A 13,555-nucleotide genomic window follows, 5' to 3' on the forward strand; every position below is an offset into this window, starting at 1 on the left:
CTCTGTATTAACAAAATATACCCAGGCCCGATCTGAGCCCGGCCCAATCAGTGGGCCTAGGTCTTGAGCCCGAACCTAGCCCTTTATATAAAACTTGAAGCCTAGGCCCAAGTCCCAATCCAACTAGAAAATTGGAAAAGATATTTTTTGTTAAGTAAAAAATTGTTTTATTTATATTAAAACATTATCAAGTCGTGTCAGGAGCCCGGCCAAAAAAATCAGACCCAATGTTTTACACCTGAGCCCATGCCTGCTGTCCAAACTTGACTTAAATCGGATCGACCCGTCGGGCTACTCGGCCCATGAACGGTATATTTCCGGTTAATGGACGGTCAACCTGCAAAGGCCGGTTCCTTCCGAAGTAATAAAACTATAAATAACGAAGAAGCCGGTTTAGAAATTGAACCCTAGGTTTCGTTGCTAGATCCAGTTCTATCATCAATTTATCATTGAAGGGGAATCGGACTCTCCTCCACAGGGTCTGAAGCTCAGCAACAAGTCGCAACTCGTTTTTGTTTCATAGGGTTAGGGTTTTTACTCGGCCCGCCAACCTCTCGCCACAGGTACGAGACCCGCCATGGTTTTGCCGTTTCTTCTCTTCAAGCTTTTCTTTTTCTTAGCATTATAGGGTTAGGGTTTCTCTTGGGCTTTGGTTTAAGTGAGTATGTATTTCTTCTTAGGGCATTTCGTCATCCTCGTTTTTCTTATTCAGGAATCTGTAGCAGTTGTTTGCTACTTCATCTTCTCGGGACTGTTCTTTTAATGTTTCTGAACGTGTCTTCCTTTTCTTTTACCGTTTCTTCTTTATATTTCCTTCATCTTGATTGATTCTGTTGGGAGAAAACTGGTATTGGGAACTTATAAAAAAATCTGTTCTTGGGAGTTTTTGTCTCCTGTTTCAATTTATTCTGAAATTCTTTTAGATTTTGGTCGATGCATTTTAAGGTGAAAATCTGTCATTTGCTGTTTGAATTCAGTTTTAGGTTGTTTTGTGAAGGATTCTTCGCCGTTATGGTTCCTTTTTTCCCACTTAATGCTGTTACTATTCTTTTTAATCTTTTTTTATATGCTTTGTTTTTATTATCTGTTGCATAAAGCCGTTTGGAATTTCTAAGGTGATTGAAGGTTGGGTTCATTCAGTATTGGTGTAAGGTTTTTCTCACTGAAAAGATGGTGTTTTGAACTGATTAATTCATGTTGATGAATTAGTGGGTCCGTGTAGCTCCTGGCTTTTTAGGGTTTTAGCAGTTTGATATAGTATCTCTCTGTTTAGTACGCTCTTATGTTTGCGATAATCTTTTTTCTATTTTACGTTTTTGGGGTTGAGTTTTTAGTATACTGAAGTCTCAAGTCCCTATCCTCTGAGAATGTTTGCGGGTGTTCCAATATTTTGTTCACATATTCTTTTGTAGGACTTCAATTAAATGTGTATTTAATTGCATTTTGTCTTACAGGAAGCAATTCTACCATCAAAGATATAGTTGCTTTGGTCCGATATGGGTGAGAGTGGAAAGCGATCCCGCTCACAGAAGGATCATGATGTGGATGGCAAGAACCAGAAAAGGCGGTCTAGCAACAAAGAAGACGCAGGGGATGATGAGTTGGTTGTTTATCGCATACTTTGCCCAGATAATGTTATTGGTAGTGTAATTGGTAAGAGCGGGAAAGTGATAAATTCATTAAGGCAGGAGACACGTGCAAAGATTAAGGTTGTGGATCCCTTTCCTGGTGCCAAGGAGAGGGTTATGACAATATATTGCTATGTTAAGGAGAAGAAAGATGTGGAGGTTGATGATGACAATGATGATATGGAGCCTCTCTGTGCTGCCCAGGATGCACTTCTCAAAGTACATGCAGCCATTGCCAATGCAGTGGCTACTGCTGGGGATTCTGACAAGAAACGGAAGGACAAGGAGGAGGCTCATATTCTTGCCCCTACTAGCCAGTCAGCTAATGTTATTGGTAAAGCTGGTGCCACAATCAAGAAATTAAGAAGTAAAACAAAGGCAAACATCAAAGTTTTCCCCAAGGACACAAATGACCCCACCCATTCATGTGCTATGGATTTTGACAACTTTATTCTGGTAAATGGATTCTCTTTGCCTACTAGCTTATTTTTAAGACTAGCTAGTGGACTCTTGCAATGCATGAGTAATGTTGGAAAAAAGATTTTATGATTTTATGTGCGTATCAATTAATAAAAAGTGTTTGAGGATATGGAAGATTTTAAGAAAAAAGCTGTAATTTAACATTCAATAATCGTTTTATACTGTTCAAGTAATTATTGAAATATAAGAAGCTGATAAATGATGATATATGACAAATTTATTATGATCCTTTATATATTTTTAATTTAGAAAGTGAGTAAACCACATCTGTGAGAAAAGAGAGGGCTCCTGGCCTCTCTCTTTCCTCTATATAATATAATATAGATATAGATTTCAGCAACAGAACAAGCCTCTCAAAGGAGAGGGCTTGTGGGCTTGTAGGCTTGTAGCTTGGTGAAACGGTGAAATCTTGGGCTGACAACCGCCAAGCATGTGGCCACTTCATGCAAGAAAATGCTGAAGGTTAGGTCTGCATCTAGTCTACCCCTTCCAAGACCCTGGATATCTGGGACCAACTTTAGGTAATGGCCCTATCAAGCCTTTGTTTATGTTTGGTTCATTCATTGTATGAGAGGATCCCATATAAATTGGATATGCTATAAAAATGGTAACTCGGGTGTGCCTAGGCTAAAAGGTCAGCCGTCACTATAACTGATGGGAAAAATTGTGAGGCATCATTATGTGCACTGAATTTCATCTGAACCCAAGCGTGCCTCATTGGGCTTCTTGTTGTTTAAATGAATTATCATTGAATTTGATGTTTGAATATGTAAATTACCATTTGTAGTTTGTAGCAATGATGTTTAGAGTTTTGGCTGTTTGACCTATATTGTAGTTACAGTTAATAAGATACAACTTTATGTTTTAACTTTTAATGTTTAACTTACCACATGGTACTTTGACCTCTAACTAATTGAACCAGTAGGCTTTTTGGAATATTTTATTTCCCCTACAATTTAGATTTGCATTTCTTAAAATTCTTGAAAAGTGGACTCTTGACTTTATTTATTAGTATGAGATTTAGCTTAGGTTTAACCAAAAATAAGCTGGATAGAATTTAAGAGAGCTTACATAATCCATAAAACTCACTGGAATCAGGCCACAGAACTCCTAGTTTATTAGTATGAGATTTAGCTTGGGTTTATCCAACAAAATAGGCTGGATAGAACCAATCAAAATTTTGCAATGTAGCCAGCCCGTATTGGTCAATACATATTGTATGGGTAGGTCACTGATACACTGAATATGGGCTTTTTGGGGTTTTAACCCATTTGAGGGGTTAGGCAGGCCTTAGATCGACCCCCTCAGACCAATTTTTGGAAAAAATACCCTAAAGAAAAAACGTAAAGAATGTGGTTGAAACACCCAATATGCCCCGTCCGGTGTATCTGGGTGTATAAGTACTCTGAACCTTGGATAGAACTTAAGAGAGTTTACATAATCTATAAAATTCACTGGATGATGCAATGAAAAAACAGGGTTTCATAGGGTTAATATGTTCTAGGCATAGTTGTCAAGGTGACAAGGTGCTCTTGGAGGCTTGCTTGCCTAATCGCCTTCAGTTTTCCATAGTGTGTTAGAAAAAAACTTTTATATTCTTAATTTTTTGAGGTTATGATTTTAAAATAGACATTTTTAAACTAAAATATTCATTATACTAATTTCTTTTTTGTTATTTTCATTTTTGTTATGGATTAATCAACACAAACATTGCTAAATGCTGTATTGAAATTTCCGTTCTTTCTTCTTTTCCTATAACAGAAATAGGGGTTCAGCCCCTATATTTTTTTGAAAATTCTTTTCGTTCTTCTTTTTTTATTCTCATGAATATGTTGGGATATGTTGATTTTCTATACTTAAACATGAAGTTTATACTTATTAAAATTATGGATAATTATTAATGATATATAATTATGGAACCTAAGGAACCACCCTAGGATACGTATTTTTTACTTGAAAAGGATCTTTTGTCCCAATTGCATAAGTTGAAAAATCTAGCCTATTGGTTGGGGGTGCTATGGGAATTTTCACCATGTACATATACTTTCTTAATATATAATCAAATCAATAATTATATTTGTTAGCAATAGAAAAATATGTAGAGTAAATAAAGAGAAGAACCATTAAGTTGGTAAAAGTGGTTTTAAACAGGGTTTGGAAGATGGTTAAATGAAACAAAAGTCTGGCTAGAGATTTAGGAGCGTCATCTGTAGGGGTTTCGAACATTAAAGATGTTGTTCATAATGTTCAAAGAGGAGTGCAACAACCTAGAAGCAGAAGACATAAAGAAAAGAAAGGGAAACACAATGAGTAAATCATGGAGAGATAAATAGAACTAGAGGGATAAACCTGCAATGGAGAATAGCATTGATGAATAACAAGGATATACTAGTAAAATTCAGAAAATGGATAGTGTACACGTTGTAGAATATAGATAGATCCTAATGAATCATTATATTTTTCATGGAATTAGCACCTAGAGATGTAATCAGTGCTTTCATACATTTGAAGTCAGCACTAAACGAATCAATGGAGAAAACTTTTCATCTATTCCTTCATTCACTCAATGCTCAAATGATTTAAAAAGGTATTATATGGAGGATTTAAAATCTCTTTTTAAGATCTAAAATATATTTATTTTCCTAAACAATGAAACTAAAAGAATAAATGTTTGCAAGATAATGAATCTTTTAAGTCTCCAAGTACTTTGCAAATTTTAAGGTTCCAATGGAATCTTAAGAAGATTTTGAGAAGGTTTGATTGGATTTAATTGCATATCACGTGGGGCCTGCATGAGTTGCAGCCATAGGCTTATTTTTGTGGCCGGTGCTCCATTTGACCGATACAGCAATTTATTGGGCCCAGGATTACTGAGTATTTTCACACCACTGGCATTGAGTCAGTTTCACATCATATTTATGAAAATATAATTAATGGCCCATTAGTAGAGCTACTAGAAGGTCCAAACAGTTCCAAAGGAAAACTTTTCTTTTGCATTTCTTTGTTTTGTTTTTTCAGCTAATATTTAGTATTTATATGATTGTAATCATATGACATTTTGAAATATGACTTTTAAAATAGAAATACCGATTGTTTTGGAAAGTCATTATGTATGGCAAGTTTTTTAAGGTTTATTTTATGTCATTGTCCATTACACCTTCTGGTTTCCAATAGGATATTGTGCAATAGTTGATCCTTTTGATTACATGTTTGATAGAGGCTCGGAGCAACATTTGAGATTTATTGGCACATGGACTTATGTTGGTTATTTTGTCAGAATGTAATTGAACTGGTCTTTTGTTGGGATCCCATTTAGTGTATGATTGGGGGCATTTTCTAAAAATAATGTTCAAGTTACTACCTTTTTTATTGTAAAAAATAACCCTTTAAGTTGTAGGCAAAAGCCTGGCCTGAGCCTGGGCTCTATCCCCTACCATAGGTGCTAAGTTTTGGCCCATGATCACCCCCAGGGGGTGCTCCAAGTTCTTCCATTAAAGTTTGCATTTTCTTACCAAGCAACCCCATTCATGATGTTTTTGTTATCTAAACTCGAAAACCAAGGTTGAGGAAGCACACACAGGGGGAGAAAACTAAGGTCTTCTTTCATTTAATTCTAATAATGGCCCAGCCTTGTGGTATGGGCCCAATTCAGTGTAAGTTCAAGCTGGGTACCCAACTAGCACACCTACTCCCATGTTATCCTTCTCTCTCTCTCTCTTAAAGTAGAAATTGCTTGTTTAAAATTTTGCAAAGTGAATGTATTATATTGATATCTATTTTCCTCTGGTTTCTTTTGAAATGTTGAATTTCTCTGATATTTGAGTCATTGTTTGTTAATTATTTTTGAGTAGATAACTGGTGATGCAGAAGCTGTAAAGAAGGCACTATATGCAGTCTCTTCTATCATGTACAAGTTCTCTCCAAAAGAAGTAATTCCTCTTGAGGCAACAGTACCAGAAGCTCCTCCAAGCATCATTATCCCATCAGATATTCCTATTTATCCAGCTGGAGGCTTCTACCCAAGCACAGATCCTCTTATTCCCCCATCTAGATCTATTCCTCCTGTGATTGGTGCTACACCACATATGCCTGATCTCCATGGATATATGGATACAGGCAGTGCCTGGCCTGTCTATTCTTCATCTTCCCTTCCTGTAATTTCTGGTTATGGTGGTTCCTCTCGATCTGAAGAACTGGTAATAAGATTGCTTTGCCCTTTTGATAAGATAGGGCGTGTTATTGGGAAGGGAGGGAGTTCCATTAAGAGTGTGAGGCAGGCGAGTGGTGCTCGTGTTGAGGTTGATGATACAAAGGGTGATCGTGATGAGTGCCTGATAACTGTCACATCAACAGAGGTTAGGGCTTTCTACTTTTGTATTTTTTTCTGAGAAGTGGGAAATAAATTATTCTTCGAGTCTTCTTCACTTTACATGCATGTCCATGAGGCTGTGCATTCATGTATGTTTTTGATAATTCTTCCCAAGAGGAGCTTCCAGTAATAATATGGGAGGCCAATTTGCGAAGTTTTTTCTCACACAATATGTAACATAATCCTCCTGACTCTTTGATGGAATTGATCAATTGATCAGGCTTGTTTGCTTGATCTTTTATCCTATTATCCTTGGTCAGTAGAATGTGGTTGAAAACCACCCCCATCAGTTATTCGTGGTTTTTGCCTTTAAGTTTTTCGTTTTTTGCTTTTTTTTTTTTTATCTTACGTAGTTTTTGCTTTTAAGTTTTTTGTTTTTTGCTTGTTTTTTTAACTTAATTGTTAATTTGTGTTTTTTCTGTTGGTTGTTAGGCTTCAGATGATGTGAAGTCGATGGCAGTTGAAGCTATTCTACTACTCCAAGGGAAGATAAATGATGAAGATGACGACACTGTTAGCATCCGTCTCCTTGTTCCATCTAAAATTATAGGTTGCATTATTGGAAAGAGTGGCTCAATTATAAATGAAATGCGAAAGAGAACCAAAGCTGATGTGCGCATCTCCAAAAGCGATAAGCCTAAATGTGCAGAGGACAATGATGAACTTGTTGAGGTCCTTGGAATTTTCTTTCTTCCTTTGCTATATATTATTTGTTTACCTCTTGGCAACTCCATATACTTGGGACCAAATTTTAATTTGAATACAGTTGAACTTACCCCACCCTCCCTGTTGCACATATAGGTTGTTGGAGAGGTTAGTAGTGTGAGAGATGCACTTGTTCAGATCGTTTTGAGGCTTCGAGATGATGTTTTGAAGGATAGGGACGGTGGTCGCAACCCCCCTCCAGTTTCTGATTCTCTATACTCAGGTGGAAGTGGTCTTTCAGTCCCTTCAGTCCTGCCTAGTGTTCCACCAGTTGCTCCTTTGGGGGGTTATGATAGGGTTGAAAGTGGAAGCAGCTTGGGCATGCTATCTTCAAGCAGCCTTTATGGATATGGATCATTGTCGGTAAGCTTCTTTCAACTGGCTAAACAGTCGATTTCTTTTCTTTGCTCTTCTCTGTGTACACAGTCATGAATACCTCTAACTTGCTTTGGGGTCCAGATGAACAAGAACCTTTTAAATATGGGTCAATAGCTTTGTTAGTGACTCAGCACTGGCTGTTATGTTTGCCTTTTAGTTTAGATTGACATGTTTCTGGTTAAACTTTTATTCCTTGCTTGATCATAAAAAAATTATCTAAAATACTTAAGTCACTGTTTGTTTGTGTTCAAGAGACTGGAGAGGCGGAATAAAACATTCTTCCTTTATTTCTTTGTTGTACATGTGGAATAAAACATTTTTCTCTATTTTTTATTGTATAATATTGATACTTCTCTACTTTAGTTCTTCAATTGATAATTTGATAAGCTCTTGGGGATGGCATCCCTGCCATCATTTTGTACTGCTACAGCTTTCTTTAATTCTAATAACTAATTTTTTCTGATGATAAAAAAAATGATTCACATTCTTATTAAATCTGATATTCTTTTGAAAGATCTTGTAAATAGAATTCTTCTTGAAAACATGCCTTATTTTTTTTTTTGTTCAAAAGAAACTAAATTTTCATATCAAACAGAAGTAGGGGAAGCAATATAGTTGGTAAAATGTTTTTGATTCCACTATATGAGTAGTTCAGCATTGCCGAGTCATCTCTTTTTGTCCCGACTTTCGCATAGGATTTGGTTTTGTCAATTCCACTAACCTTTCATTTCTTTGTTCTTTGCTTTCTTAAAGGGTGGAGAGAATGGTTATGGATCACTTTCTTCATCATATTCATCAAAACCATATGGAGGGTTTGTTTCCACACCTGATTTCGCATCTTGAATTTAGATTCCTTTCTTTTTATTTGTTGTTTTACTTGACTGTACTTCAGTTATGCCATTTTTGTTGCAGAATGCCTCCGCCTTCCGCTCTTGAGATGGTAATTCCTGCAAATGCAGTGGGTAAAGTTATGGGAAAAGGTGGAGCAAACATGGGCAACATCCGAAAGGTGGGTTTTGGTTTTCCTTATATGGGATGCACTGCATTCTGTTTAATCGGATCAGTTAAACTTCTCGCTTGTCAGCTTGCTTTTAAAGACATTGGTAACATTACATCATCTTTGTCCCGTTACTCCATTAGAACATAACAATGGTGGAGTGTTCCATGAATTGTTAGTGGAGGGATGGGTGTTATTTTAAGTTAATCATTCTAATGACGTGTTCACTTTCTTATGAAGCAAATGCTATGCGATTGCCTGAATTTGAATTCGATCCCATTAAGGGTGATCCAAATTTGATCTTTTTATAATTGGTTTGAATAGTGATCCACCCCTATCAAACCCAAATATCTTTGATTTGAATTGGTTAAATATATATGCCCATATATACTTAGAAAGTTATATTGTATGCTAAAGTTGGTTTGAATGTTGTTCTTTACTGAAGTGTTATAGGTTCAAGTTTCATGCAAGTAGTTATCAATTCATTTTGTTCATGGAATACAATATCAAAACCATTTTTAGTTTATTATGATAATAATAAAAAATATTTTTGGATCATTTTTAGTTTAATTTAGTTATACTGTTCAATATCCAATTGTAATACGAATTGAATTGCATATCATATAAATCTGATGGTTAAGATTCTATTTATATGCTCATATAAACAAAGCAAATTCTGTGTTCTACATATTATCAGATTCAATTTGATCTGTTCGCAACCCTACTTATGTATCCTTTGTTATCTTTAACCTGCTACATAGGGGGGTGTTTCCCAACATGGAAGATTGCAATTTCAATGATTTTTGGGGCTTGAGTCATTCAAGATCAGCCCATTCTCCAATCATTGATTTCTGGAGTTGAATTGAAATCCCCATTGATTTCAAATTACAAATATTCCTCCTGTTAAGATAGTGAATTTTTTATGGTTTTAAAATGCTAAGTGTGTTTCACCTTGGTGGGTCTTGCTTTCAATTTTGTGCTTACATTGGACCCATAATAATATGGAAAGTGCATGCATCCCTTCCTTTGAAAACAAGAATTGTTTCATGTTAAAGAAAACCCATGTTTTTTTTCATGACTAGAAATCACTTAAGTAGGTTTCTCTTTATGAGGAATAAGATCAAGTTATTTGATTACTGGCACATGAGGTCTTGGTGGGGTACATCTACTATGGTCCATTTTGGTATATATTGGTCAACCAGCACTTTCTGTGCTCTCTGTTTCTGTGTGGAATTATATCCCAAAATAGGGGTTGACTTCGTAGACTTATTGTGTGTGTGTGTATGTGTGAATTGCTTAAGGTTCTATATCTTTCAGTTCTAAGCCTCCAATATTTAACTGTCATCATTATGTTACCTCTGGTAAGATCTGCATGGTTCCTCTAGATCCTTCAGTTGATTATGAGGATATTTGGCATATTTTGTACTTAATGCAGCATAATCCTTAGTTTTTTGTTTTGGTTGAAAATCTAATCATGCTTACAGAATTACTTCTTTTATTGGGCCAGATCTCAGGTGCAACTATAGAGTTTGTTGAGTCAAAATCATCCCGCGGTGATCGTGTTGTCCACATATCTGGCACACCGGAGCAAAAACGTTCAGCTGAGAACTTGATCCAGGCATTCATAATGGCCACCTGATCTTGTTGGATGTTATCCAGTACATTGAAGGTGAAACCTAGTTTAAATTCAGGGTTTTCTATATCGGAGGATTCTTCTCTGTAGTTCTTTTAGGTTTTGGTTCCAGAGAGGAACTTAAAATCCTTGGGATTCCGTTACTGGAATTCCTTCTATTTCCTCCTTAACAGAGCCCATTCTAGATTTTGTTGGACTTGAATCTAACTATTATTGGGAGCTGGGCTTCTGTCTGATGCTGAATCTGATCTTCTTACCAGTTTCCTAGAACTTATAGGATCTTTCCTTTATTGGTGTTTTATCATGCCCTATCTTTGACCAGCGTGGATCCCATCATGTTTCCGTTGTTGCTCTATGATCTTTAAATTGATTTTCACACCATGGCGTATTCTGTGTTGATCTCACTGCTGCTCGTAGTATATAATTATGTTTTATATTTCATGCCAATCAATCCTTGCCCTCAGCTTTTCTGAGTAGGATTATGTCTCAATCAAACAACATATGGTACAATGTAGCTGCTGGTTATCTTTTTTTTTTTCACGCTATTCTCCATACCTGCTTTACATATAGAGTGTGGCTTGATCTCAGAAAAACTATGCCAGAAACTTAGGAAACACCTCCAAGAAATATTGAATTCCTGGCATTCTTGCTTCTTTGCTCTCAGCTTTCCTGAGTAGGATCACTCTATGGACTATACACTGACTGCAATGTGTTTGGTGGTTACCTTCTTTCACTGCATTCTTCTGACCTGGTAAGTCAACATTATATGTTGATATTTGAAAACCATGCTACAAAGTTAGGAAACATCACCAAGACATTGGATTGCTGAAATCTTTGCTTCTCAATACGCCACTCTATCAACCAACCAAAAAAGTGTGCCTTTCTGTCCTCTCTATCTACTTAGTATCATGCCTAGCAACAATATGACAGTGAAATGTGTTTGGTGGTTGTCTTTTTTTTTTGTGGTATTCTTTTGATCTAGGTGGGGCAGAGTGTATAGGAGCCATGGAAAGAAAAAAAACATGCCACTGTGTGGCTTGAGTTTTGACCTGGGTGGCATGCAGATTGTAGCTTGATTTCAGAAAATTCATGCTTGTACAAACTTAGGGAACATCACCAAGAAACTTTGAATTCCTTGCATAATGCATGTCAATAAGCTATTTGATCCTTGTTCTCGACTTTTGCGAGTAGGATCATCTCTTTCAACAGTATACTGTTTAATGTAGCTCGTGTATTTTTTGCATTATTCTTTTCTAGGGCTGCAACTTGGGTTTGGTTGGGGATCTGTTAAATTTGCAATGGGCTTCAACCTGGAGCAAGGTTTGGCTGAACACGTTGGCTGTTCAGCAGGCTGTGGAACCAATGATGAGGTTCCACGGCAGTAATAAATTCATGGACCCCACTGTAAAGGTGCGGGCCCCACGTATTTTATTACTGGCGTGGAACCTCATCATTGGTTCCACAGCCAGCTGAACAGCCAACACGTTCAGCTAATCCGAATTCTTCAATCTGAACCAGATGTTGCTGAAAATTCCTTGCATCATTGCTTTGCAATGTGCTATTTGATTCCTGGCCTCAGCTTTTTTGAGTAGGGTCGTCTCTGTTGACAACATAATGTTTAATATACTTGTGGTTGTCATTTTTTGCGTTATTCTTTTCTAGGGGTGCAACTTGGGTTGGGGATCTGTTAAATATGCTAATAGGCACTGATCCTGATGTAGCTGAAATTCTTCAAATTGGGCAACCTAATAGGCACCTCTTCATCTGCTTAGCATTCATTGCAGGTTCTCAGAAAAACATGTTACAAAATCAGGCAAGAAATCCAAGAATATTGAATTTGTCATGATGTCTACTCAATATATGCCATTCGATCCTTTCCTTCAGCTTTGAATTTCTGAGAAGGTTCATGTCTATTTACAGTTTACAGTGCAATGTGGCTAGTAATTGCCATTTTTTCCATGGCACTTTTCTGAGTTCTCACCTGATTGACACGTACAATAGCCTGATCTCAGAAAAACCATACTACAAAGTAGGGGAGCATCCTTTATTCCTCATCCTTAGATCCGTTGCTCTTGGCATTTCGGAGTATGGTCATGTCTATTATTGACAATAGAGTGCAATCATCATAGTTTTGGTGGTGTCCATCTGAACTGGTTGACTTAACTCAGAAAACCATGCTAAAAAAAGTTACGGAACAATCCAAAGAAACATTTAATTCCACAAATTCTTGCTTCTCTATATAATATTCGGGTCTTCATTGCAGCCAGCAGGGATTAAATTCCTAACATACTTATGCTTCCCAGGCATTTTCCCATCTGTTTGGTCAATGCTATTTCTCTGCTCCCATTACTTTATTTCATTTTCATGCTTGATTATTCTTAAAACGATCCTTTCACGTTCAACTTTCATATATTTCTAGACAGATGCTTTTGGACTATAATCCGTTGGAAGTTTTCATGATCCTTAATCATCTATACATTGCCATTTTCTTTACCCTATTTTCATGGCTTCCCTAAAGTCAAAGCTAACAATTCTATCTAGAAACAACGATTCCCACTTTCAACTTCAAGAGTAGTGGTATCTTCTTACTGAATGACCAATTCAGCCCTTTCCTTACAGAATGACCAAATTCATGAACTATTAATTTTGTGAAGCACTGGAATGGTATGTGCTTGGTTTCTGGTGCATGTATCCACCAAAGTAACTGTTGTGGCAGAGGTTGTATTTTGATTTGTTTGACAATATGAAACCAGGACCCTTGTTATTGGTGACTTGTAAACAAAAGGGTGAATGAGCTGCAGTTCTAGCCGATCACCATATCATGATGCATACAATCCGTTTTAATTTTCTGGTTATGGTTTAACAAGTGGACACATGTTTAAAATTTCAATTTGTTTACTTGACTATGTAACACGTTTAATACAACACGAAAGGTTTCTTTCACGTTATTAAATTATCCGAAGTAGCAAGTACTATTTCCTAAAGTTGGTAAAAGTACCACATGGTTTCAACCTTGGTCATTAGTTTGAAAGGCCTCTAGTTCAGCAGCATGGTTCGAAGCATCAATGCATTTGAATTCTGTGTATAGCTTTAAAAATCCTTTTAACTTTCAGATACCTTTAAGACAAAAGAAAGGGATTCCGTCGTGTCAATTACATACGATTTCTATCATGTCACATGGTCTGTAATTCTTGTAGTTTGAAAGGCTCAAGGTGCAGCAGCATGGTTTCTTATCAAACAAAACATGAGCTTCGACAAGGTTTGTGTGGTTACGGTGTACAAATTTGTTTTTTATGGTTAATTTTTTTTCTGGGTTATATTGCAATTAAATATCTTCCCGTTAGTATTTTCCTCTAAACCTGTTA

At 36.6% G+C, this 13,555-nt stretch overlaps 1 protein-coding gene across 2 annotated transcripts; it reads left to right on the forward strand.

Moving 5' to 3' along the window:
• Window positions 1-297: 297 nt before the first annotated feature.
• Window positions 298-10,566, forward strand: LOC148862164 (KH domain-containing protein At4g18375-like). 2 transcript variants are annotated; one of them, XM_088983558.1, is made up of 8 exons: window positions 298-563; window positions 1,455-2,084; window positions 5,960-6,463; window positions 6,910-7,149; window positions 7,279-7,545; window positions 8,314-8,372; window positions 8,473-8,569; window positions 10,065-10,566. In XM_088983558.1, the coding sequence occupies exons 2-8, from the start codon at window positions 1,497-1,499 to the stop codon at window positions 10,194-10,196; spliced, it is 1,887 nt and encodes a 628-aa protein (XP_088839684.1). In that variant the 5' UTR covers window positions 298-563; window positions 1,455-1,496; the 3' UTR covers window positions 10,197-10,566. The 2 variants fall into 2 exon arrangements, 1 of the variants encoding a protein (XP_088839684.1); XR_016112719.1 differs by having other exon boundaries at window positions 397-563; window positions 8,453-8,569.
• The last annotated feature ends 2,989 nt before the right edge of the window (window positions 10,567-13,555 follow it).

The sequence above is a fragment of the Nelumbo lutea genome, chromosome 4, assembly GCF_056320005.1.
Source record: "Nelumbo lutea isolate HS-2025 chromosome 4, American lotus-T2T, whole genome shotgun sequence".
Taxonomy (NCBI): Eukaryota; Viridiplantae; Streptophyta; class Magnoliopsida; order Proteales; family Nelumbonaceae; genus Nelumbo; species Nelumbo lutea.